The 27,908-nt window shown below is 45.1% G+C and overlaps 1 protein-coding gene and 1 long non-coding RNA gene across 2 annotated transcripts; one reads left to right on the top strand and one right to left on the bottom strand.

Annotated features, from left to right (window-relative positions):
- The first annotated feature begins 281 nt into the window (after nt 1–281).
- CRKL (CRK like proto-oncogene, adaptor protein) lies at nt 282–17,577 on the top strand. Its single transcript, XM_086761422.1, has 3 exons — nt 282–1,117; nt 3,962–4,424; nt 13,852–17,577. The coding sequence occupies exons 1-3, from the start codon at nt 804–806 to the stop codon at nt 13,984–13,986; spliced, it is 912 nt and encodes a 303-aa protein (XP_086617548.1). The 5' UTR covers nt 282–803; the 3' UTR covers nt 13,987–17,577.
- On the bottom strand, nt 17,553–27,469 carry LOC147598616 (uncharacterized). The gene is made up of 4 exons (XR_015260413.1): nt 27,218–27,469; nt 22,260–22,425; nt 21,728–21,831; nt 17,553–18,032 (listed from the first exon to the last, which is right to left on the bottom strand). It is a non-coding gene; the product is annotated as an uncharacterized LOC147598616 (long non-coding RNA).
- Nucleotides 27,470–27,908: the final 439 nt, after the last annotated feature.

Genomic DNA, 27,908 nt, shown 5'->3' with positions numbered 1-27,908 from the left:
TGAATGACTCTAGCCCGGGGGGACTGGGGAAGGAGAGGGCGCTCCCTCCCCCCGGAGGCGAGGACGGGACACGGAGCCACACGGAGCCACGTCAAAGCCGCCCCCGCAGCCCCCCCGCCCCTCCGGCGGCCGCGGCCACGACCCCGCGCTCCCCTCAGCCGCCCCTCCCTCCGCGGCGCGCGGCGGCCCCGCGTCGTTCCCCCCCCCCTCCGCCCCGGCGGCGCGAGCTGCGGCGCGCCTGCGCGGGGCGGTGTCTCGGGAGAGCTCCTACCGTCCGGCACCGCCGCCATTTTGGTGCTCGGCTCTGAGAGGGGAGGGAACCGATAGGAGAAAGCGGGAGCCCGTCGCTTCTGCCTCCCCCAACCCTTCCTCCCGTCGGGCTCCGGCGCTGAGGCACCGTAGCAGGCCACCGCCGCCACCTTCCTGGGCCGCCTGTCTTTGTCAGCCGCCTCTGCTCTTCGCCACCCGCCCAGCCGGGCCCGCCGCAGGCCTGAGAGAGAGGCGGGAAGGATGCCCTGCACACCCCGCCGCTGAGGGAGACTCGGGGGCCCTGACCGCCGCGTCCGGCCAGCCCCACCCCAGCCGCCTCTCGGTCCTCCGCCTCCAGAGGCACGGAGCTTCTTTCTCCCTTCTCCCTGGGCTTCCTGGCTGCTGGGCTGAGCGCTAGCCGCTTCCTCACAGCCCGCTCCGGCTCCCAGGCCTCCTTGCCCAGGCCTTCCCTTCTCTGAGTCTCTTCCTCCGACTGGGCCTTTGGGCTTTTCACCTTCCTTCCCCCCCTCCCTTCCCCTTCCCCGCCTGGAGCCATGTCCTCCGCCGCTCGTTTCGATTCGTCGGACCGCTCCAGTTGGTACGTGGGCCCGGTGTCCCGGGCGGAGGCTCAGACGCGGTTGCAAGGGCAGCGGCACGGCATGTTCCTGGTGCGGGACTCGTCCACCTGCCCGGGGGACTACGTGCTCTCAGTGTCCGAGAACTCCCGGGTTTCCCACTACATCATTAACTCCTTGCCCAACCGCCGCTTTAAGATCGGTGACCAGGAGTTTGAGCACCTGCCCGCACTGCTGGAGTTCTACAAGATCCACTACCTGGACACCACCACCCTCATCGAGCCTGCGCCCAGGTGAGTGCCACCCTCCCTGCGCCCCACCCACTGCCATCTGTGCTCGGGGGGGGGTGTCTTAGTCCAGCCTAGTAGCTCCAGGATCTTAACATTGGATATAGGGCTGTGCTGTGTATACTAAGGAAACATTAGTTTATGGGCCTCCTTTGAAGCTGTTCCTAACAGCGATGCTCCTCTGGATCTCAGTGACCATTATGGGTTGCTCTTTCAGTCAAATCATCCATATAATGCATGTGGCCTATCCTTACAGTGCATGTAGGCATATGTAAGGGTACACCCTGTATATCTCTGCCACAACCTAATTGACTTGCAAGAGGGTGTGGTCTTGCTTTGTATCAACCTTTTCTTCTGGTATTGTCCTTCAGTTCCTAGGATGGTTGAGAAGCTGGTTCACAAGTCTTCCCCTCAGTGATTGAAGTACAGCTTCTGAGCTCAAGTTGCTATCTGCCGCTGCATCCACACTGATTACAATTGAACAGGCCTTTACGTGATTAAACTGCTTCACTCTGTTAAGTCAGCATTTCCCAAACATCTAGAGTGGCATTTCCACCCCCCAAAAAATGTAAAACATTTATTTCTCACAGTTTGATTATGGCCCTGTTCATCTGTATCTGCATACCGCATGCACTGCATTGAAATGCAGGATAGGAAAATGTGACTTGGCTATGAGCTCGTTCTTTGTCCTGTTCCCAACATAGGACATACCTGCAACTTGCATCAGTAAACTGCTTATCAAGAACTCTAGAACATATTCCTTATTTTTAATTAATAAAGCCTTTCCCAATATCTTATTTCAAAGCTTTTGGGCACCCTGGATAGAATTAAGTTAAATAAGAGCTGGAAAAGTAGCAGTGCACTCAGGTTGGTTCACTTTTAAATTCTGCAGTTTAAAAATCTTATGTTTTGCAGATTAGCAAGTTCTCAAGGGGGAAGAATAACTAAGGTTTATAGTCACAATTTAACCTTGGCATAGGCCAGTTCTCAATGACAATCAGTAGCTTGGCAAAGGTTGACAATAGCTTGTCAAGTTGAAAAATTCAGGTGGTCAAAATAAGTATTTCTGTAAAGCTGTCAGGAGATGGGAGGGATGTGACAGAAAGCAGTAGTCTCAGGAACTCTGAAAGTTGCTGAGAAGTCTTCTGGGTAGTGATTGTGGCGTAGCAAGAGAGATCAGTGTAAAAAATGTAATAATTAAAAAAAATAACTTTCATCATTGCAGGAATGCATAAATGAAGCTGCACAGTGTTACGTGCATGCTTAAACTTGCGGACAGTTGGGAGGAAAAAGTCTACACTGAAGCAATCTTTATGCTTATCTCATTTCTCCTTAACCTGGATACTGTTGTGCCTTTTTGGAACTAAAATTTTGTTCTTAATCATTTATGGCAATGACTGACTTGGCTTTCTCAAAACACTTGAAAACGTAGCTGATGCCACTTGCTCACTTGGTACTTGTTAAGAATTTTGTGTGAAATGTTTTATGAACATTTTACAATATCACCTTGTTTTCAAAGTTTTGATTGCGTATTGTTCTCTCAGCATAGGGAGGCAGATGGGACCTAGCCTGCTGTGAACTGACAGGCTTTTCTATAAAGCAACAAATGGGATCCACTTTCTGGCTTCCCTTAGCATGGCTTTTATTTTAAGCTCTTTTAAAAAAAAATCAATGATGTGGTTGATGGTTTGAAATTATGTTTGAAGGAGACTTCCTGATGCAAAAGGGAGGAGGAGAGGTAGTATTTTTTTTTTTTAAGTATTTATTTTTAGGTAATCAGTTAATGGACTAGATTTAGAATAGGAGTGGACAAGTATGTGCTTCAGAACTGTTATTGCTAATTCGTATTTCTGTGGTATTTTCAGGGGAATATCACACACAGGTGCTTGAGCTTTTGAAGCTGTTGATTCTTCTCATTTCCTAAAGTACAGTATGAAGAGATGGTTTTCATGCTAGGATTGAGTAGCTTGTTGTATAAAGCCATACAACACTTCTAGCTCTTGGAGATGACATCTTAAACTTGTCATACAGTTGGAAACTGACTGTTCCAAGCTTTCTGTTTATTTTGTGTCAATAGTGAGCTCTGGCCATCACTGCACATGTTCCTGAGCTCTTGCTTGTGCAGAGTGACTGCTCTCTAAAGGGTTTCCTCTCTACCCCTGCCCACCCCCCCCCCAGCTTTGGCTGCAGCAGGATGTCTTAAAGAAATATATATCTTTCTGTTTAGGGGTTCTGGCATATCTTGCAAAAATCATACGGATTTGACTTCCATCTTATTTTGCAAGTAACAAAAGATGATTAAAGTAGGCTAATGACATGCATTCTTGCTGTCGTGACTTAGATAATAAGTATCTGCTATGGCCTATACATGTTAAGATTTCTGACAGTTGCTTTGAATAAAATGTATAAAGTTTATGGTGAAAATAGATTGCAGTGAAAATAGTCTTATTTGATGAACAATCATATCACAGACAATGAAGTTACTGTATTGCACTCTCATAACTGAAGCTATAGAATTGATCTTATTCTCCCCAGGATCCTCACGATAATCCAAAACAGGCAGATGAAGGTTTTGTGTTATTTCTCCCAATTTTATGCATTCAGGATAGATTTTTATTGGGTTTCTGTGGAAGCTAATTTGGGTATTTAAGTAATTACTTGAGAGCATGAGTTACTCATTAAATGCCTCACAGCACTACCAAGCTGATACTTTTCTTACAAAGCTAAATAAGTAATTCTCCTCTAATTGGTGTTCCTATTGTAAAACTGTATTAGCTTTGTTACTGGAAACAAACAAACCAAAAAAACCCCAATAGCTATCTCTTATATCAAATCTTTTTTTAAACTTAGGTATCCAAGTCCACCAATGGGATCTGGATCTGCCCCAGCTATGTCCACTGCAGAAGAAAATGTGGAGTATGTTCGGACTCTCTATGACTTTCCTGGCAACGATGCTGAGGATCTTCCATTTAAAAAGGGTGAGATACTGGTAATTGTAGAGAAGCCAGAAGAACAGTGGTGGAGCGCCAGAAACAAGGATGGTCGGATTGGGATGATTCCCGTTCCTTATGTAGAAAAGCTAGTCAGATCTTCTCATGGGAAGCACGGAAACAGGAATTCCAACAGTTACGGTATTCCAGAACCTGCCCATGCTTATGCTCAGCCTCAGACCGCAAGTCCCCTTCCCTCAGTATCCAGTACGCCTGGAGCAGTGATCAATCCTCTGCCATCAACACAGAACGGACCAGTCTATGCCAAAGCTATTCAAAAGAGAGTACCCTGTGCTTATGACAAGACTGCACTGGCATTAGAGGTAAGTTTTTCCTCTCAAGTCTTATGGTTTTCAATTGTTCAGTAAAATAAGAAACTAAAAATTGTTAGTGGCAAAATTAGTGTGGATGACTTCATATGAGTCTGCTTATCTGTGTCAAGGGACTGAGAAGAAGTTAGGTTACATTCTGAAGAAAGATCTACAAAAATTGCTTCATCAGTGCTTCGTCACTTCCTTTGAGAAAAGTGACCAAGTTACTTCACAACCTGTATTTACCCTCTCTTCTTCCTTGTTCAACAGTGTAAATATGCTACAAGGGTAGGGGAGTGTATACATCCTGCCACGGAAGTAAGTGATAGTGAGAGGGTGACTTTGCTTCTTCACCTAATCGGTGGGGAAGGAAAGAGGTGTTTCATTAATCGTTGCAGTATTCCAAGTTGAGAACTGGCAGTAGCATCCTTCAGAGAAAGGTAAGGATTGCTGACAAATTTAGTCTTTCTGGTCCTCAACTGTAGTATGAGATGCACTTGTGTATCTGGTGCTGAGAGCTGAAACCTGAAGAGAAATATATCAGAAGTACTCTAGTCCCTTTTACTTTGGTTTTCAAAAGTGGAATTTGAGAAACCTTAAGACCTAAATTGGGGGCAAAAGTGGCTAGATGAAAGGCTGTAGTGTAATCTCAAAACTTATGTTGAAGCTTTAATAAGTTCCTGTGCTTGCTAAAGCATTTTTAATTTTATTTTTATTAGGGATGTCTTTAAGACTTCAGAGCTGTATTCTTTAAATGGTAAAGAATTCATGTTATAAATCTAGTTTAACTGGCGTAAATGATGGATTGGAAGAAGTTTTTAAAGCTGTGTCCAGAACACTGAGGCTGTTCCTTTGACATTTAGATCATACTGAAGGCTAGTTAACCCATAGTTCAAAAACACCTCACCTGGAAGGAGTGCTAGTCTCAAAGCTGAAATTAGACACAGTATTTCAAGGAGCAAATGAAAGGAAACAAGCAAAGGAAGCAACAGCATTTTAGCAAGTAAAGTAATAGTGGTTTTTAAAATGCTTTTGAACTTCTCCTATTGATTTTGCTCAATTACTTTGCAAGTTAAAGCTGTTACCTGTAGCTGATACTTTTGACTGAGATTTGAAAGGTTATATTTGTGACTATTGGTAAGTTTCCCTAACTGTATTTGTAAAACCTCTACAGATGATTACTCTTACGGGGTTAAAAGTTAAATATGTATCACTGGATTTTCCTTGAGTCTTATGAAATCTAGCAGCTTGTTATTTATGAACAGTGTGTGAAAATTCTCATAGAGCAAAGTGTAAATTCAGTGCCAGCTGCACTGTACAGAAGATTCCTGCCAAAACTACTCATGCTTCTGAAAACAAAGCAAGGCAAGCGATTGATACTGTTATGTTATCAGTGCGTCACTGAATTACTTCAGGGAACTTGCTTTGCTGCAGGGTAGCAGCACCACTTGGAAGGATGGCCCTCACAAATAGATTTTTCTGACTTGCTCTTTAGAGACCTAGTTAATCCCATAATTTTTGCTACTCTTGTATACCAGTAGGCTTAATTCTCTGACTGGCACGTAAGTTTGAATTGTTTTGAATCTTCAAATTGCTGAAGTTTTCTTTGAGAGATTCTTCTCTTTGACTGAATTCTAATCCCTTGCTGCCTCATGTCTTTGTGTCTCCCACCACTGACATATTTTGTCTTCCTGTGTAAGTCTGTTTTCTTTGCAAGTGCACCTTAGCCACACTGTGGCTTCTCAAGAGGCTTCAGAAACAGAATTCTGGGAACTGATCTACACTTTCATCAAAATCAGTGATTGCATCTTCTCCATATCTATCCACGCATAGGGAACTTTAGCAACCACATTAAAGCAATATGTTTTTGATACACTTACTACTCCTGAAGAAAAAAATCCAACTTCTTTTCATGATCTTCCTTCAGATTGCTTAACACCTACTGGGCTCTGATGATGTATTTCATCCCAGTCGTGTCAGGGCTCTACGTGTCACTAAATAATCTGGACCATTTGAAGCTTCTGTTTTGTAAGAGCACTGAAAGTAACTAGTGGTAGAGAAAGAAGAGGTTATGGGAATGTTTTGGGGAAGAAAGTTAATGGTGTTCTTTCAAAATAATAGTACTTGACAGTACTCCGCCTTAATATAGGTGCACTTGAAGTCACAGTACAGCTTGTACAGGTAGAACACCTTGTTAGTATAATTATACAGCACTTGATTGTGTAATCTCATTTAAACGGATAAAACAAAATGAAAGGAAAATATCTGTTTGCTGGCTCTATTTTTGTGTGGTCAGCACACAGTACTTAAAAGGAAGAGAACGCTATCTGGAGTAAATAAAGCTATTGCATATTAATCTGCCCGACTTCCTTTTAGGTGGAAGGATGTCATTCTCCTGAGTTGAGCTTGAGAATGGGACAAGCTCTCTGCTTGCAAGTCCAGTTTCCTATTGCACATGATTGTTTACATAAGCTGTCAGAAGTTTTCTTTTAAAAGAGATAAAGATTTATAGCCTGTTACAGAGAAGTTTGTTTTGTAAGGAAGGTATAATTATTTTTTAAAATATTTCTTACATGAAAATGTAACTTGTAAAACAAGTGAATATTCTACTAGAAATCTGAAATAAGGTCCGTTTGGTTGGATGATGATGGGGTGATTAACTTTTAAGTACTTAAAGTGTGACAGTTTAAGGGCAACTACAGTGTTGTTCCTGTAAGAATACTAGTAAGTGTGGCATTTATTACAATTCAGACCTTGCTGGGCTAAAATTATTTAGCATTCATATTGGTATTATTGAAGTGACTAATGGTTAAATGTTGACTTGGTCCTACTGCATTATATGCTCTACTTTTATTCTCTAAAATAAAAAAAAATTAGTAGTAATCTGTTTATAGACTAGAAGTTTTAAGTATAGCTACTCTCTCAAAGTGTACAGTTGGTATACATATAACTTTGGGCATCTTCCTGCACCAGTGAACAATTAATAAAGCCTAAGATAAATTATATGTATTTCTAAGATTTACGTACACTGTTGTCAGTTACCTTGGCAGTTCAGACTTAATGATTTTAATGAAATGATTGGAGTCTGCAGTTTCTCACTGAGCTAACTTTATTACTAATGCGTGTAGTATTTTCATGGGTACTGCTTTAAAAAAAAAAAAAACAAAACAACAACAACCAAAAACCACACTAACAAAAAAACCCAACAACCCAGATCTGTTTCTTCACTTGTGTGCTTTTAGCCAAGAAGCAATTTCCTTCCTTTCTGGCGCTCTAGAGGAAGGAATATGAAGGACAGGGATACAGTGTCCTGTATCTGTTGGGACTAGAACTCTGTATTACGCGGTTACGTACTGCTGTTCTTCAATCCTGCTTTTCTTTGGGAAAACTAGGAGGCCAATCCCATGTTCAGAAGTTATACGTGATAGCACTTTGTGAAGGTGATGAATTTTGTAAGAGCAGACATTCTTTGGCACTGTTACTATGATACAGAGCAGCAAAGTCTAGCTTAAAGTTCCTCAGCCTTTACTAACCTGTAGTTCTATAGCCAGCCTGTTAACACTAATATGCTAATGAAGCCTTGTTTTAAACTGGCATGCTCTAACCAGCAAGTGACATGTATGGAGTGCCTAGCAGACTGAGACTTGGTATGTTTTACGTTAAAGGAGCTTATCTCTTGGTAGCTGGGTTCTTCTTGTTTCAAATTCTTGATTCAAAGTAGCTGATCGCTAACTTCTACACAATGAAGTTCTTTATGGCCAGCATAGTCATTAGATAAGCTAATGGCGGATAATTCCCTTAAAAATTAGTGAACTGCTTGCAGATTGATTCAGGACATGAACAAATTCCAAATTCACATACAAAATGGAATGAAATGGCATAAGGAACCAGAAAATGGGAGACCAGCAGCAGCCACTAGACTTATGTCTGCCATGTGTTTAAAAAAACTGGTCCTTAAATATGTTGTAAACACTGTAGTAAGTGTCATAGACCATTTTGAAGGCAGTAGTAGTCCGAGAGTTCACCTCCAGACTTAATGTAACAGTGGTACGGAATCTGAAGATTTAAAAAAAAAAAAAAAACAAACAAACAAAAAACCCAAGAGCTTCACTATATTTTTACAGCAAAGTTGTACTAATGATGGATTTTCTAGACCTCTACCAGCATTATAGTATTAAGTAGTTTATCTGTTTATGATATATCAAAACGTACACATGTATGTTTGCTAGTAGAGTTAACCTGTTACTGAAATGTTTTGGTGAAATAAATGTCCACCCACCATAATTATATAACTGACTTACAGTATTTCTCTTGAGCTTGTTACAATTGGGTTACAGTTAACTTTTTTCCTCTTCAAAGGAAAGCTGAGACAAGTAGGCCAAAATGTGCTAGTAGTAGAACTTTCTTAATTAGGAAATTAGGCTACTTCTTTCACTAGACAACAAGCATTATGCTTTTCTTAAGCAAAGGAAATTTAGTATTGCTGTGTTAAATGTTAAAATGCATTTAACCCACAGGGTTTAGATTTTAAGCCTGTACTTGTGTAGTGCGAAGCGTCGATTGGGGAGCTTTAGTTCTGGTAACTATTGAATTGAAAGTGACACTGGCAGCAGGATCCCTCTGTGCTGACATGCACTGACTTTTCAGTATGCTACCTTTGAAAATACAACTGACAATTACTTTGGAGATTTTTGTGTGCAATCTTAATCTTTGTAACTTCCTTTTCCAGTCAAAGTTATTGATGTTTCTCATCATGATAGTGCTCAGTGCCTCACAACTTAATATACATTCACCCTCAGAACTCTTTGCAGAGTTTGTTTTCAGATGAAACTGAAAGTGACATGGATAACCTAGACAAGATCCTGTGCTACAGAGAGATTCAGAATGGCTCAAGAGTGATGGTCTATGGGAGTCTGGAGCTCTCCAAATTCTGTACAGTCATGACAGCTCACTTCATCAGATGGAGGCAGGCTACCATCGTTTAATGACAAGTAGCACTTTATCTGTGATGCCAACTCTGGCAATTGTCCTAGCTATACTTGAAATGCAAACTTCTATTCTTTTATTCTGTTCCTAGATCAGATTACATTGATTGCAGCTAGGACTTTAACATTGCTATGCTGCCCTTTCATGTCTCAAAAGTGGTTGAAGGTCTTTCCTCTGAACTACTTGATTCTCTGGTGTGGGCATCAACTATTATTCTGGCACACAACATCAGAAGTGAAGGATAATTAAGCTGTGCTTTCAGCCTGTTGGTGTCTTGAATCTTCCAATCCGTAAAGCACCAGCTACTTCGGTGTCACTTTGTCCTGTTTGCAGTGCAACTGAACTCTGCTTATTTTGTGTAGCTCGGCTTTATATCTCTTGGGGACAATGGGATATCAAGTAATTTCTTAGCATTGAGCCTTGTTTATTCTTCTCCAGAACAGGCTTGCTGGTCTGAACAATTGTTTCATTTTTGGTACTAATGCTAGTGTTACCAAAGAAGGTGAGTTGTGACACTAATTAGGATCATGACTGAGATTCAACAGCCTGTAAATTCCAGAGAGCAATATGTTTTGTATAGCTATTGACCCAGTGGGCTAAAATGATGATTTAGAGTTTTAAAGCATTGTTACATCCTTAAACTTCTATTAGAGTTCTATCAGCCATAGAACTATTAACATACAATTGTTGGAATACGTGTATCACACACATTTAATTGGTTGACTGTGTGACTAGGATAGCATGCAGGAGACCTTTCGCAGTGTATGAATCAGCTTCAAATGGAAGACAGGCATGGAAGAGTCTAGAGTGAATGAAGTAACCTTTCTGACTGGCATGTTCCACAGCTTGTATTTCCCCAGGGCTTTGAATTCATGCTCTAACAGGGACATAATGAAAGGATGCTGTCTAAAATAAGTTTTGATTTTTATCATTTGGGTGGAACCAAGTGGCTCAATTTCAGAAGTGTTACTCATTTCAGCAGTTGGTGCTTCCGTCCAGTGATGCTGGCATGCTTTACGAGTGAATTAACTTATCTGAGATGCTGAGACTAAGGAAGTATTATCCTAATTTGTAGATAAGGGCTGTGAGCTGTCCAGAGTCATACAGGAAGTGTGTGGCAGAGATGAGAATAGAACCAGGTCTCCTGACTCTGTGCTGTGCCTAATCATAAGACAATCCTTCTGACTGGCTTAAAACATTCTCTGAAAAAAATAGTGTGTTAAGTAATTTTAGTGGGAGATCACACCTCAGCTGAACGTATTATAGATGCTTTAAAAAGCATATCTCAAATATTGCTTTTAGTTAGTACTTTGGGAAGAAATACATAAGACTACTTGACCAGATTCTTCTTGTCAAAATGGAGATCTTTAACGTAAGATCTATGAATTATTCTATCATGACATCAAGGTTCCTTCTCCAAAAATCTTTTTTCAACATACTGCTTCATTTAATCCTCTCAGGGGAACTGCGTTTTTTTTAATATAGCACAAAAGGATATTCAGAAGCTTTCATTAAAAAAAAACTCTCAAAAAATAATGTAAAGTTATTTCAAATCAATTTACTATTGCAGTGGTTCTTTGCATATGGGAGTATTTTTGGAGTAGCTTTTGTCAGCTAGCACTCTTTCATGGCAGGTACCCATTTGTAGCAACTTTGCCTACTCAGCAGTCTATACAACAGTTTACGTTGTTAAACTGTGTGGCAGTTTGTTGCAATGCAGTACACGTCTATTGTAAATGTTTTTTTGACTTGGCTGAAGCAAGACTTCCAAACCTATACACGTTGTAGAAATCATTTAGTCAAATTGAAGGAGATCTTTTTGTAGAGCTTCAAAATGAATAGTGATCTCTACGGCACACGAGCAGAATTAAATTGTCAGACTCTCAGAAAATGCAAGTCCGTGTTTTTGTGTACTGTGGATTTTTTTTTTTCTTCCATGAATAAGACTAAAGTGTTTGAGAGTAGATTGGTTTTAAGGTGTGCTGCAAATGCAGTTTCTTAGTAGGTTGTAACTGTTGTGATATTGGCTGCATCTTCTCGAATTTGGGTCTGAAACTTGGATCTGTCTGCAAGGGTTATTTAAATCTAGCAACGTAATGTTGAGTATTTATAGATGTTATCAGCCTTTTCCTAAAGAGATGTTTGTTAAGTTCCTGTTTAGGTCATCTTGTTACTATTTAAAGCTTTCTCTACCCTTTCTATTTAGTGAAAAGTCTGACAAATTGGGCTTTTTAGTAAATACACAATTAAAGCATGCTGCAGTAATCTGTGAAGAAATGAAAACCAATCAAATTAATGCTATATGTATGTGCTAACTATCATGGGCAGCGTACAGCTACTTCATAGTGTGTGCTGGCTTCATGTTTGAGCTTAGGAACAGCACAAGATGTCCATTTAAGAAAGTAATATGGTCTCAGTTATATCCCAAGAACTTACAGAAGCTCAGAGGGTTTTCTCCTCTCTTAAAAGTAGAAGATTACAATTGTCCCAAGTGTGACAGTCTCAACAACCCTACAACTAGTGGAGAAAAAGTAGAAGGGGGAGCAATATATTTTGCTTGAATGTCTAATTTCATTCTAATGCGCAATGTAAAGCTTAAATCTCTAAAAAGACTTTCAAAGTTTGAGAAATCTTATTTTAAGAGATACAACACTGAGCGACTGCCAAGAAGTTTATTATAGCATCTTAAACTTCACTTACAGGTTCTTGGTTCTGAGTGATCCCCAAAACAATACCTATTAGAGTAATGGTAACTGGTTTAAACAGGCACACAGAGTCATCTAGTGACACGCACGCTATTTTGTAAACTCAGGGTTCCTTTCTTTAATGGAAAATATACAGGTCTCACCAGAAAAGCTTAAATCTAAGGCCCTTGGCCAAAGTCCTTAAACTATCTGCATCACTTCTAAATTTTAATACTGTTTAGATAATGTAGACAAATAGTTGCACATACTGTATGACGACTAAAATCTAGTTTTTCCTTAAATAAGATGATCAAAGCTAGTTACCTTTGGATTTCACAGAAGTAGCTTAGTAAGCTGAGACTCGACTACTAAGAGCTTGGACCTAGTTTAGGGAATAAACTTATGAGCTGTTTGCCATGGTCATAGGCTGGTTCTACTTTTTGTGAAATTAGTAACTAACTGCTAATGTCAATTTTCTAATATTTACTGTAGTTACCGCATGGAGTAAATGAAGTAAACAGGAAGGGAGGTGTAAAGTTAGAGAGCCGCTGCACCAGACCACACGTTCAGTTATTCTGAAGTATTTAAGGGAGAAATTACTATTTAGCTAGTCTTAAATGCTACTTGTCACTTTGGATATTTTGCTTTGTAAATTATCCTAATCCAAATTAAATACAGGCATTGAACAGTAATAAGAGTATAACTTATCATTTGGGCTGATGTTTTTTGCTTGATTATAGTTTAGCTCTTCTCATCTTTCACCACCAAATAGGAAGAGACACAGTTATGGTAGGAAAGGCCTGACATGTCGTTGTTCCCATTTCAAATTCTTTGGCAGGAAGTAGAGTTGAAAACAACAAATAAAGCTAGAATCTGTACATCTAATACTTTTTTTTTAAAAAAAAAAAAGCTTGAAATTGCTTTTGTCTGCTTCAGAAGTATACCATTATTTTAGAAAGTACAGACGCTTCTTAGACTGTGATAATCATAGAAGGGTTTGGGTTGGAAGGGACCTTTAGAGCCCATCCAGTCCAACCCCCCTGCAAGGAGCAGGGACATCTCCAACCAGATCAGGTTGCTCAGAGCCCCATCCAACCTGGCCTTGAACGTTTCCAGGGATGGGACATCAACCACCTCTCTGGGCAACCTGGGCCAATGCTCCACCACTCTCAGTGTAAAATATGTCTTCCTCATGTCTAATCTAAACCTACCTCCTTCTAGTTTAAAACCATTACCCCTTGTCCTGTCAGAACAGGCCCTGGTAAAAAATTTGTCCCCATGAGAATTAGAACTTCCAAGTAATGGTTTCTTTGCAATAAAAATCACTCTTTAAAAAACTGAATTTCCATTGAAATAAGCCAGCTTATGGTAAAACCAGTATGAATACTGTGCTCTTTTGAATGGATTTTGCATCTCATTACAGGTGGTAGCTTCAGTGATGTTAGTTTATGTCTAAGCTAAACATACTGTTGTGTGAAGTTTTAGCTTTCCTACAGGAAAAGGTGTAGTTCAGTAATTTGTCTGAATATGTAAATACACATTTAGTTCAGAGTCTGAAAAAGACTATGGGCAACATTGTCATGTTTAGCAGCAAAATGCTGGTGTTTTAGTTAAGTAAAAGTAACTTTTCAGTAGAACCTTATGCAAAGAAGAGAGTGGAGTGTTTTTCCTTACGATGGGCTTGTATTTGTTGTTCCTCTTTGCATTTGTATCAGAGGTGAGATTCCCACATACGATAACTTTTTTCTTTTGTTTTTTTGATTTTGCAGGTTGGAGATATTGTGAAGGTTACAAGGATGAATATAAATGGTCAGTGGGAAGGAGAAGTCAACGGTCGAAAAGGGCTCTTCCCATTCACACACGTGAAAATATTTGACCCTCAAAACCCAGATGAGAACGAATGATTCCCTCAGCCCGATTTACACTGCTGCTTCATTTTCCTGGCTATCATTAGCATTGTTTGAGGTGGGATGATGACTTAATGGCACATTGCTAGCGTTGCCCATTTTCCAGCTTGCTGCAGTTTGACAGTTCTTTTAATATACATTTGGAATACATACAACTGAAGTCACTGCCTGACCTTCATACCACAGTTGCATCATCCAGAATTTAGTTTCACTTTTAAAACTATTGGGCCTTAAGCTGGAGAAGACTGAAACAATATATAGCAGAGAAGTATGGGAAGAAAAGCTTTCCTGTTGAGACTTCCATGGACTTTTTCTGGCTTGCTCAGTAGGAAGAGCCCCAATCTTAGATCAAACATGCAACTTGTGTATTACTGTCCAACAAAAAGCAACAACAAAAATGCAATTTTAGGACTGAAGAAGATATAGTTTTAAGAGAACCTGTCCTAAGGTAGTACATTTAAAATGATGGTCTCTTTAAAGGACAATAATTGAAGCTTATGTATTCTAAGCAGTTGTATTAGAAGCTGCTCTTTTCTGTTAACTCTTAAGCTTGTTGTTGACCTTCCTGAAACAGTGTGTGTTAAATGCAAATAACCATTGATTGAGCTGCATTGAAGCTGAGGCATTTATTTATAAGGAAACTTAGGAGGGGTTGATACTTTTGATATACTTAATGCATTTCTGTTGATTTTTTGCAAGCACTAACTGTAGAAAGTGAGCTTTAAAGGGAAACACTTTGGCCTGGTCTACATACAGCTCTTCTGCAGTGTTGAAAGTGTAGCTTTGCTAGTATAGAAGTGCTTGTCACCAAGCTGTTTACTTGGTAGACAGACAGATCAGATTGCCATGGTGTGGAGAGATGGGAAAGGAGTAGGACAGAAGAACTTGGTAAATACTGATAAAATCCTCTTATTTAAACATGTACCTTTTATGCCCATTTCTCTGCAGACTCCCTTATCTCTCCAGAGTTTCCTAGCTATGCCAGCCCCAGCTTGTTGAAAGCTCCTTTCAAACACAGTACCTTTTTTTCTGGAGTGTTTCCACGTTGCTGTGCTTCTTTTCCAGAGCTGCTTTCATCTTCTTTTTTTTCTCCCTCTTTTTCCTTGCTTGCGTCCCAACTCCTCTGCATGCTGCCATCCTTTTTTACCCTTCCATGTGAGTTGGCTCTGGTTTATATATGCCCCAGATCCCTCCCCCTCTAGAAAATGGTTAATTGGACTCAGCTGCCTGGGTTCCCCCACGTGATAAATTAATGCTCAGCCTGGAGGAGGCCACAAAGGTGTCTGTTACCAGTATAGCTTCTTTCCCTTTTTTTTTTTTTTTGTACGTAAGCTGTACTGCTGTAATTGTATTTACAGTAGGGAACGACGTGGCTGAGGCTAAGTACAATTCATGCCGCGCAGGTTAAGTCCTCAGCCTGTGTACAGGATATGAAAGCTTAGGTGCAGTGGTATCCTGTGCCACCGTCTTTAAATGTGTTTTGTAGGTGAACTGGAATGCTCTTTCAAAAATAATTGAACACTGAATTAACAGAATACACTTTGAAGACTACAACTTCAAAACCTCCCTTTTCAGGCAGCCTGGTTGAAGAAAAATGTCTGTTGCAGAAGCTGACAGGAAAACAGCAGCCCCCATTTTTCAACTTTTGAAGGCTGTCAGTTGTAGCAAAATGAGAAACTTCAGATGCCTGCAGAATCTCATCAGTTCTTATAAATGTCAAATTATATAAAAGTTGTCGTCTTAAGTTCCAGCATGTTTTGTGGTTGATTTGTGTCGCTTGATCCTAATAAAAGCACGTTGCTCTTGGCTCATGTGAAAGTACCATGAGATCCTTAATTGGAAGGCTCTGAAGAAATGCAGAAATGGCATTTGCAACATTCAAAATGCCGGGTTTTTTTTAAAGAAGTATCTCTGTTCATCTATTAGCTGTTTTCTGTAGTATTGATCAAGTGGCTGACAGTCTAGAACTTCCTGTAGAGCATTTTACTACCAAATTAACTGTGAAGTAGAGTAGCATTGACTGAAGTGTTTGGTGCTGTAAGAGTAATTCTTGACAATAGGCATTGACATTTTGTCTTGCAAAGAAAAGCTATGCAGCTCTCTTAACTAAAGAAGGTCATGCTTTTTCTGTGCCCCAACTATACCCGTAAGTTTACTACATAGATTGTACTACTGAAAGTCATCTTTTGAATACAGAAACTGCACTAAACTCAGTCTGCTGCAGAGAAATCTTATTTCAGACCTGACCTAGTTACAGGCAGCTCTTCAGAAGACTGATTGTAGAATTCTTCCTTTGCGTGGTAAATAAATACTGTGAGATCTTGAACACAGCTTTTAACTTGGATTGTTTTTTTTCACTGAAATAAACATCTTGACTCATCCCCTCACTGAATAAGGTATACGCTTTGAACGCAGGCATTGTTTTAGGTTTAATTATGTTCTGATACTGCAGAAAAGCAAAATATTTTACCTTCAAAACTATGCAAAATTTGTGTGTAGTGGCATCTGATGCAAAGACAAGAATTCTTAAATTTCTGTGAACCTGGTTTTAGGCCACGGATGAACAGTGTTTCTGTGAGTAGCGGCGATGTGGTTCAGGTATGTCAAATGTGGTTTAAATGTAGCATACTGACCAGCCCAAGCTGATTGTAACCTTGCTTCAAAACGTGTCCCTGCTATTTTACTAGAAGACAAGTATTTTCATATAAAGACTGCATTTGATCAGTTTGTGTTTCTCGTTGAAGGACTCTGGATTCTTAATCGCTTGTTGCTTGCTTACACGTGTGCTGTCTGTTGCTTTATGAAGCCTCTTAAATTTGAGTGGTAACCTATCGGTGTAAATGTTCCCTGGGCGTGTAAAGTATACTTACTATGAAGCATGAGAGCCTACAAGTGATGGCTTCAATCTATGCACCATTAAAGTTGTTCTTGCTTTTGAACTAGAAGCTGGTTTAATTACCTGGTGCCACAATAGTTTATGATCATGAAAGGCTTACTGTTTGACTTCCTTCTGTTGTGTACATGTGTATATAGACATCGAAGCCTCTGACCGGTCTGAAAGTTTAAATGAAAACTGTTTTAATCAGTGTCCATCACTGGATAAGCGCTAATTTAATTCATGATTGTTTACAAATTGGGAAAGAATAAACAAAAGGGAATATCCTGTTTGGGTTGGGGCTCTGAAGAGCCTGAGCATTATTTTTGTAAAGGGAAAAATAGCATTCTTTGTGCCATTTCATGTGCCTGTAAAGTAATTTTTTATACTGTATTAACATCCTGGGAATGAGTGGGCTGCCTTTGTTTTCTAGACAAGTTTTCAAGCATTTTCCTCAATACCTGCATTTGGAAGTGAGACCTGCCTAAAAGACTGTCTTTTGGGACCAGTGGGAGCATTCTTGTATAGCTGTAATTTTCTGTTTACTTGTGTTAAATGGAAGTGTGTTTTGGGACAAGGATACAACTATTGCAGTGGGAAAGGTGGCCTTGTATTTGAGACAGTCTTCACTGTGTAAACTTTAAAACACAATATGTAATTTAAAGACCATGATCTTCAGGCAATAATATTAAAGTGTAAGCTTTTAAAGTTTATTTTGGGGATCATAGCTTGTTTTATTTTTTGTGCTATAAAATTAACAGTATTAAATGAATTATATTCTTAGAATATATGGAGTGTCTTTTCTTAAGATTAGTGCCTTTTTAATTTCTTACTCCACTTATTTCATAGAACTGGTCCCAACATCAAGCCACTGCTTTTTTTTTTCCCCAGGGCCCTGTTTGTACAGTCTGAATAAAACTTGCCTCAACTTACAGTGCTATTTGTTGTCTTTAGTCTTAAACCCCTAAAACTATTAGCAGAGTATTTAAGTCCTTACTCTGTCATTATGACGCCCTGTTTTGTGGGTGAATGAGAGCGGCAATGGAATTTTTCCCGAATCAAAGGAAGAATCGAGCAGGAGAAAATGCTGTTGCCAGGCTGAATGATACTGTCCTCTTCCATCCTCACGCCTCTTCTCAGACTACACGGCTGTGCTCTGGAGGTTCACCTGAAAAAGATGCATCTCTGGTTATGCAGATGATCACTGTCTCCTCCACCCACCACTTCCGTGCTCTTCCTCTCACTCTGTTTAACGCTGCTCTTTTGCCGGGGCTTTTAAAAGTCTCTGTAGAAACCACGACCGCCTGACTGTGATACCCTTGGGTGTGCTTGTAAGAACAACTGGTTTGTGCATTCGGTTTGAATTTGCTTATTACTGTTTAAGTAAATAAAGCGTAACCTGTGCGGGCCTTGGAGAGTGGAATGGCTGGCACTTCAGCCACTGTTGAAAGGCGTCAGCTCAGTACGTCGTAAATACTGGCTTTTGCCGGTCAAAACCAGGAGGTCGTCTGCTGCCTTTTTACAGTCAGTCCAGATCACCAATAGCACTAACTGCAGCTTAAGTTATTTTAATATTTGGGATCGTTCAGTTAAATCATTAACAATGTGTTGAAACTTGAGATGATCTTATGTAGGAGAAAAACTTAAGAGGAACGTCAGACGCTCAGCGGCTGCAAAGGAGAAGTCTAAAAAGCTTGTGGTGTTCCCTGGATTCTGTAGGTAAGTTCACAGCCCAGCATTGTCTTCTCTGGAGTACAGATTCCCCTGTGCTGCTAATAAACGTTCATAGCCAACTCCACATAGTGTCTTATTGTCAAATAGTCACATTTCAGAGAACAACAATGGTATTTCAGCTATGCAAGCCAGAACAGGTAAGGTGCACGCAAGTAGGCTTGATAATCCCATTTCAAACTACGTTGTATGCCTTGCGCTTTCTAGCAAGAGCTGGAAGTGCTAGCCCCTTACTGCAGCTGCTTCTCGTGACATCTTCAGCAGCTCTTGCTTTACTGTTACGTAGCAAAACCAAGCGTCCGCTGCCACACCAGCCGCATGCATGCTACAGGCTAAATTGCGACCCCGGGTGCCGCCGCAGCAGCAGCACTCTTGCTGTCTCTGGTGAGATGTGTGCAACGCAAATGAACGTAGGTGCTGCACACCCTCCCTAATGCAAGGGCAGGCCAGGAACAGCGACTGCTTGAGACAGTGCCTGGGCACGGGTTTGTTCCCATAACATCCAGACTTCTCTGGCACTAAACTGCAGCATCTATGCCCACTTCTGTGAGGCAGCGGGACACAAAGTGCTTTCACACCCGGGGGCTTGGGGAAGCTTTAAATACTTGTGTTCTGTACAGGAAAAAACTTTGTGCCTCAAAATGTATGGGATGTCACCAAGTACAAATCTGCACTACTTCATACTGATGTGAGGCCACAACAACCCACATTCCCTTATTTCATGACATGTTAGAAATAAAACATTGACCTAGGAGCGGGATGCTGGGTTGCCTTACTGTGGCACATTTCAGTTACCAGAAGGGACAAATTCCGTAGTCCGAGTGGGACTGGGATCCGTCTCTGCATTTTAAAATGCAGGCTGCTTCCTGCCTGCCCTCACATGAATCCTCAGCAGTGCCCGCTCTCTACCACCTCTAAGGGGTTCTGTCCTCCCTCAATCCGGCTGCCTACCCGTGACGCTGACCACCCAGACCATTTTCCAGCTGGGGACCGCTGCTCTTAACGCTCAGCTTCTCCACGGGCTGGCACAGCTCTCCCCTGCCGCAGTCAGGACTCGGGTTTTGTACCAGGAGTGCCCAGCACAGCAGCCACCCAACAGCTCCAGCAACAGCCAACTTTACTCTGTGAAAAGTCAAAGGTAACAAGAAACGAGCGGTAACTCAAGCTGGGTTTATTTCTGGCTTACCTCCATTCAGGCTTTCACCAATTTAAATTTGAATTAGTTTAGTTAGGTCAGTCCAACAACAGGCAGCGTAAGCCTTAATTTTTAGGTGCAAGCTAGCTGGGATGAGCTGGGTTTACCAGTTTGCCACCCTCACTTAATTTCTAAACCAGTGCAATAAAAACCACCCCTTTAGATTCAACCAGAGGTATGCCTGTTTGAGCTTGCACCAGCAGGAAACATGCCCAAATGCACTCAAATAAAATGCTGCCACAGCAAAACGACACCTTTCCTTGTAATTTTTTACATGATCTACAATAATGTGGATTGCATGTGTGGAAAAGCTCTTCAGGTTTGTATTCAGCAGGGATGGCTCACCTTGGAGCAGCTGTGGTGGTTTCTGTCCCCTTCGCCTTCTTTTTTAAGAGGGCAGATCAGCTGCTCCCGCAGCAGCTGTTGAACCACAAGTCACAGCTCAGCGTGGCAAGGTAAAGCCGTTCCAATTTCAGGTTACCCCGAGCTGCAAACTGCGGCAGTCGCTGTGAAACAGCTGAGCTCCCCTGCAGCAGGACTTCGAGGCCAAGAGGGACAGGCAGGCAGCGGGGAAAGAAACCATCACAGCTGTCCCAAAGTGAGCCTCCTGCTCCGAAACTTGAGCCCTAAGAGCTTCTCTACAGCCAAAGTTGCACCACTTATTGTGACTCTTTAACACAGACTGTTATGTGCCCGCCTTGAGTCAGGTTATCAGCGCACCGCTCCAGCTGGCCCACCCTCCACGGGAGCGGCCTGGGAACCCGGCACTCGCCAGTGGGACTTGGACCCATCCCCACTGCACAGGGGCTCCTGCTCCAGACTGGTACCGGCCCCGGGAGCTAAAAGCTGAGCTTCTGCCCCTGCTCAGCGCGGTGATGGCTGCTCACTGGCGGAACCCAGCAGCCCCTCGTGCGCTAGACAGAGCCTCACCTGCGGAAGATGCCATCCACGCTGCTTCTGAGGCAGGGGGAGCGAGAGAGGACAGGGAATGAACGCAGCTCTCCTCAGATAACCTTCCCAGCACCTGCTCGCTTCATTCCAGGCATTTTGTAACCAGAACCCTCCCTGCACGAGTTATTAGTCTAATCCGCTGCTGGCGCACCAGACAATCAGGATCAGAGCTAAATCTGGGGTATCCACAGGGAACCGGCTCCTGCTTTGTACGTCCTGGCTGGTCCAACAAGGGCAGCTGAAAGTCAGAGCTGAAAAATCCTTCACTTGTAATCTTGCATTTGGTCTAGAAATTAAGCATAAAGCACCAGAGAAAGCGTGGATCCCCGGCACTGTTAGCAGGCCTCCACTGCACTGTTTCCCAATCTGTTTCCCAATCTAACGCATCCTCTCCAGACCCTGGGGCAAGAAGAGCTCTTGCTTGCATGTCAGAGGTTGGCCCGGGCAGAAAGGCAGCACTGGATGTGCCACTTCGCCTTCCCTCGGCTGCCCCTGCACCCGAGATTCAACTGACTCGGGGGAGCGGTGAGTCAGAGGAGAGGATGCTATTTTGAAAAGACAGAAGGGACTGACATAAGTGAACAACAGGAGCTGGTTTGAAACTCTTGGCACTCGACTCCTGTTCAGCCCACCACCGCTCGGCAGCCAGGCCAGACAATGAGACCCTCGCGGATGCTCCTGACGGAAGTGACAAACCCAGCCAGGTCTTGGAGCACACTGTCGCTATCCTTAACTCATCATTAAAAGCATAAAAATCAAAGTATTCCATTTCTCATGACTGTGAAGTAATGGCCCTGTGTATTTCTAGACTCTAATCCCAAGGTTTTTTAATGTGTTTTATATTGCTTTACTAATTTGATCTGGATTATGAGGTAGTTCAGGGGACTCTCACTGGGACTTCTACACACTGAATCCATTTCTGTAACCTTGGACTGTCTCTTTTTTTGCCTTCATCTTGTGACCAGTGATACCATTAATCCACTGACCTTGAGGAGAAACAGCTTTTCTCTTTCCAGGTATTGCAGCTGGTGATCTGGCTCCGAGTCTGCAGCGACGACCGATACACACGCAGCCCTGGGCTGGCTTCCTGCTGAGCTTCCAGCCGAACGCACCGCATGGCACAAAGGAAATGTGAGTCATCAGATTTGGTCTTCATAACGTAAGAGCAAGCCACATCCCTCAAAGATCGAATACCTCCCGCTGCCCCGCGCTACCTGGAATAGCTGTGGCTACTCAGCACTTCAGAGAACAAGATTTAAAATTAACGATGCTCATTTCTCTGCAAGAAACAGCACCTTGGCCTGGACATGGGACACACTGGGGGAGTCTGAAATGGAAAGGCTAAAACTGGCTCTGGTCTGGGATTCTGCTGAAAGGGCTAACGCAGGTCTGACCAAAACATGCAGGATAGCAGCACTATTGGAAACCTCCAGCCAAAATCATCCCAAGCTGCAGGATAAGGAGGTTACTTCCAGTATTCAGAAGCAGCTCGTGCCTGTATGAGGCTGAGTGACCCACCTTCACCATCACTGGTGACCATCTGATGGAGGCAGAGGTAGGTGATGGGATGGAGGAAGCTCTCCAGCCAGTGGGGTAAGGTGCTGGGCTGCCAGCAAGGGTTTGTTCTGTGCAGCCATGGTAGCCCACACACCTCCACAGCCATGTTTGTGGTATCAACGCTGGCCTAAATTTAAACAGACAAAAAAAAAGACACATTGGAGAACATCCCAGGAACAGAAAGTGTGCACAGTGCTTGCAAGGGCAGTAAAGATGTAGGACTTTCATCCGTGAAGCGTGCAGGGCTCGTGCCTCCCTCGCTGCAGTGCCCTGATTTCAGCCGCACGTTGCAGTCCCGCAGCCCAGTGGCAGCAGGGCACTGAAACAGCTATGGAAAATGGAGGGGAGCGGAGGGAGGAGCTGATGTACCTGGAGAAGGACAGGCTGATTTAACACCCCTCCCTGCTGCAGAATGCTCTGTGGGCTCTGCAGTCATCACCCAAAACAGAGCCTGTGCCCCCTCCAGGAGACAGTTCCTGCTGGAAACACGTCTGGGCGCTGCTGGGGCAGCGATTTACAGCGCCGGGAGCCACCTCAGGAGCTGCTGACACCGTGCCCCACTGTACCTGGCTCCTTTCCCTCTCCCCCACCACTCAAGCTGCCTGTTGATGCCTGCTGTAGCCTGGGAACCTGACACGGGGCTCGGCCCAGCAAGGAACGCAGGCAGGGTCTGGGCAGGAGGGAGGAAAGGCCCTGCATTAACCTCGGGGTGCAAGCCAGAAAGCCGCTACACGTGGCTGTCATCCTACGCCCAAGACACCCTGACACAAGGCGTCCCTTCCAGTCCAGCCCCAGCCTGGCAGAGGCTGAGCAGCAGTGTGGCAGCCCCGTCTCTCCGGGTCCGGCCGCGCCGCCCCAAGAGCCCTTTTGTGCTTCCCAGCGCAAAGACGCGTCCTCCCGCCGGAGAGCAGCTCGCCCTGGGTCACCACCGCCTCCCCCTCTGTTCTGCTGCCAGGGTCCCTCCCGACACGTGAGCTGCTTCGGCCCCAACCTGCCCGACACCCAGCCTCCCCGCCAGCACCCGAACAAGACGGGTCTCGCGCGATCCCCGCTCCAGGCACGCCGCGACGGCACGGGAGCTTCGCCCCTTGCGTGCTTCCATCCCAAGGCAGCAACGCGGCTGCTTTCCCGGGATCTCCCCACGTTCTCCATCGCCTTGCGACGCCGTCGCTGCGGCTTCCAGGCCTCAAAACCTTTGCAGCAAAGCCGGCGCAGGCCGCCGCAGCCCGGCCCCAGCTGTCCCCTCGCAGGCCACAGGCAGTCACTGGGTGGCACTGTGCCCCTGCCCGTGCAGCCGCCCGCCGCCATCTCCCCCTCTGCTGGGGTGCCCGGCCGGAACCCCCCCAGCTGGGGCAAGGGGCCGAGTCTCCCCTCCCCAAAGCGCGCCCCCGCAGCCACCGTGGAAGCAGACGGAGGCCCGGGGACCCCGGGAGCCCGCAGGGAGGTGACCCTGGCACCCAAACGCGGGCTCCCGCTGCCTCCCTGCCAGGCTCTTCCCCCGCTACGGCTCCATTTTCATTACCTGGGCAAAAGGAGATCGGCTGCACCCTCACAATATCCCCCTCCATAAAACTAATAGGCCAGGCAATTGGGACTGCCCTGCGAAGTACTTTATAGTCTGGACTGGAGGAGTTCGTGCTGCAGCTCACAGGCCATCCCAACCCCAGATCCCAGGATCTGCAGTGTCACTTCTCCCCACCGCCCCCCTCTTTTGGGCCGGGAGCAGCGTGAGGATGAGCACGGTGCCCCACGCCGGCCTCGGCTTGTCTCCCGCCACCCGGAGCCCCGCTCGGCTCAAGGCTGCTGGGAGCATTTGCAGGGATCGGGGTTTCTGCTTCCCAGGGCACCGGGACACAGCTCTTCCCTGATTCCCGGAGCTTCTCCACCATCGGGGTGAGGCAAGGGCCAAGTCGCTGGACCCAGCTCTGGCCAGGGAGGTTTCTGTGTAAATACTTCCCCGTTTGCTTCATTTGCAATTGAAAGCCGGGGCCAGGCTCAGCCTCGGGAGAAGCAGACAGCCCTTCTTGACATGATGATGGCAAAACCCACCTGGCTCTCTGAAAGCCCCTTCCCTCCACGCTGACACCCCACGTTTATTTGGGAAGCTAGAGGTGACACGTTTGGTGCAACCTGGAGCCCTGTTTTGGAGGGTACCTGGTGGGGTCTCAAGTTTTTGCTTTGCCCATTGCTGGGACCCGACAGGTCTCAGTGGCGCAGTCCAAATGTTCCTCAGCCTGAACCCCACACCAGGGAGCCCGGCCCTGGCTCCAGCAGTGGCTGGGTGGGCGACCCTGGGGACAGCAATCACCAGATGGAGCAGCGGCTGCCTGCCTTCCTTCTCCCTGAGGTGTAAAACAGCCCGCTGCCCCTACATTGGGCCTTCTGGGGAAAATCAGCACAAACACAACATCAGTGGCACCAAGGGAACGGACCTTGAAGGACCCAGAAGGGGTTGATGACTTTGTTGAAATCCTCTCTCTCTAGTTGCCACCTACAGCTCCAAGCCTGGACAAACGGTCGGGGAAAAAGGAACTCTGCTGAAAACCGATGCTCTTCAGAGGTAAGAGCTAAAGATCCTCCAAGGAGTAGACTGTTGGGAAATAAAGTGGAGGAAAGCGTTCCTCTACCATTAGGGTAGAAGACAAATGGGAGATGGAAAGCAACAGGTTTCCAGGTCTCCATAAAAGTCAGACGGGAGACAAAGCCCATTTCTCCCTTCGGTACTTTACTGTCTCTAATCTCTCTTTGCCTTGGTGTCCCCACCTACCCTGCGGGACAGAGTCACGTTCAGGCGTGCTGAAAAATTTAACTAGCATTTGCAAAAATGACTCAAGATCCCCAGATACCAACCGCCAGAGACGTGCAAAGAGTTACTGCCCATCCCTTCGGAGGACGATCTCCTCGGCGCCAAAGCTGCTGGCAGACGGGGTCCCCGCTCCCGGATGTGCCGGGCCGGTAACACGAGTGTGCTGGGCAGAGGGAGCAAGACCAGAAATGCCTACAGCCCCTTACAAACAGTTTCCTCCTTAGATTAGTTTACTATTAGACTGCATTCACTCCAGAGGAACAGCTCCCAGTCCCGCCATAGCTGCTGAGCATGGATAACCTCCAGCAGAGCCAGTCTATGCCCACGGGAGACGTGGCCCTGCCAGCGCTTCTGCTACCTCCAGCAGCATTTCAGTGTTTAACAGGATGGGAGGGCTAAAACACAACACTGCAGCTGAGTGACTGCCATGGGTGGCACTTTGGGACTAAAATTACCTCAAGTACCTGGTTTTAAAGCTGGGACTAACTTCATTCAGCCTTCACATCAGAGCTCCGTGCTGCCCCGTGGGGGACAGAAGGGGGGAGAGCTCCAGCTCCATAACCAAATCTCTTCCTTTAATCCAAGGACAAGATTTCTTTGCTAGGCACATGAAGAGCTGCCCTCCCTACCTTCTATACTCTCTGCTGACGTTTGTATTTCAAACTAATTGCCACTACATCATCTGATCCTGCCCAGCTGTCTAAAAAAACCAACATCCTGAGTACCACTGGGACCTCTTTGTCAGAGGCTGTGAGCTCATCTCCATCCAGCACCAGGATGGATTGAACAAACTGAGGCACTATTTTATTGCTGAAGCATAAAACATGGGAATAAACAAGCACCAAAGTGCTACTGATCATTAAAACCAGATGGGAGCCCATTTACTGCCTCCAACAGTGAGGTGCCACCACTGCTGCGCTGAGGCCCCATTGAAATAGGAAACCCAGCGCACCATCTGGGAGGTGCTGGACGGGGCGGCCACAGGCAGCCCCTGCAATTCAGGCCTGGATTTATCTGTACTGTCCTCTCCCCACCCCCCGGGGATAACCAAGGAGTGACAGAGCTTTTAGTCTGGGCTCCAGAAATGCAGTCACTCCTGTAAGGTTGTGCCTATGTGAAACCCTGCAGCAGGGACAAGCAGCCCGTCTAGGGCCAGTCCCACTGTCCTGGGGAGGTGGGATGGGGAGAGTCGGAGGCCAAATTGTGCACACACAGAGCAGGAACTCAGCTGCATTTCAACAGTATTTGTTTCACCGTACACCAGAGAACCTTCCCAGGTGCATTGCCCACAGCAGCCCAGCTCTGACCTTGTTTCCTTACTGACCAGTGCTGTCTGGCTTGAGAAGCCAAGTATCACAGCAGGAAGGAGCCAGGGGCTATTTCCTCTCCTTCCTAATCAAGGCACCCACCACAGATAAACACACAGCGAGAGCATTCCCAAAGTCTGGAGTACTGGCTCCATCCTAAGCAAGCCGAGCTGCAAGCTGAGCTCAAACCCCCGTCTAGACTGAAGCTTTGCACCTTTGTCTTCAAGTCCCATCTTCCCGGCGCAGGGAGCCCTCTCAACAGCCCAAAACCAGAGCCCGCATGGGGCCAGGGATGGATTCCCTGGGCCCAGAGGAGATGCAAATGGAGCAGGAGACCACTGGAGAAGGAGAGACAGACATGCTTTTACACTTCAAAGGCGACAGGGCCCTGCGAGGCTTTCAGGAATACGCACAGATCGATAGACTCCTTTTAAACGCCAAGCACATTTGCTCCCGTGTGAGGCAATTACTCCCTGAGGAGAGGCAGGACAGGGCCATTCACAGACACAGGGGCAGGATGAAGCAGGGATGAGAAACATGCGGCAGGGCTCCACGCAGGACTGCCAGCCCAGCTTGATGAGCTGAAAACCGTGCTGTCCTGGCCCAGCGTCCTCATCCAAAATGCCCTTGTGTCCCCAGGGGCTCTGCAGGAAGCACATTAGTGTCACTCAGCCTATGTCGGTGCAATGCTCGGCACATCCCTCTGTAAACAGGGCGGTTTTGATCAGATCCCCTCCACTGCTCAGTCCTTCACTGCTTTTATCCCTGGAGAACGATCACTGGGGTGCCCCAACGGGCTGACTTACCCTTACTGGGTCTGCAGCAACGCTCGCTCCCCCTCACCTGCACCATGCCAGGTGCACGCTGCTCTGGACGGCTGTCTCCACAGAGCCCCCCTAGATGGTAAAACAGCCAAAATCAGTGGGTGAGCAGGGGGCTGGGCTGCTCAGCGTAAACAGAGCCAGAAATCAGGCCTGACTCATCCCCTTCCACTCTGCCCAGCATTTCCACTCAGATCTACCCTTAACCCACCAGCTCCCAGCAAGGATGCTACGCCCGGCCCCACAGGCGGAAGCTGGAGGAGCGATGGTGCTAGCACACAGCGCGTCTCTCCTGTGAACAGCTCCTGTATTTTACATGTACAGTTCTATTTTTCAATTAGAGGCAGAGATATCAAAATTGAGCAATGTTTTCTGCCTGGCTGTGTGACTGATGGCATGCCTGTCCTAGCTAGCTACCCACTCCCATTCTCCTTTATGGAGGCATAAAATTATCCCTCTTCTGTAAAAACAGGAGAGGAAGAAATAAAAATCTCAGCACATCCCCAAAGAACTGTAGAAGATGGAAATTAAATCCATCCATTATACTCACCGAGCAGGGTGCTGTCTGGGCAGGAACGCTGTAGTCATGCACCTGCACATTCAAAATAAAAATGGAGTATTACAGAAGCGTCGGAGGGAATTCAGCACCCTACAGCAAAGCGCTTCATGCCATAAA

This window comes from Chlamydotis macqueenii, chromosome 17 (genome assembly GCF_036417535.1).
Source record: "Chlamydotis macqueenii isolate bChlMac1 chromosome 17, bChlMac1.mat, whole genome shotgun sequence".
NCBI lineage: Eukaryota > Metazoa > Chordata > Aves > Otidiformes > Otididae > Chlamydotis > Chlamydotis macqueenii.
This window is presented reverse-complemented; position numbering and strand designations above follow the sequence as displayed.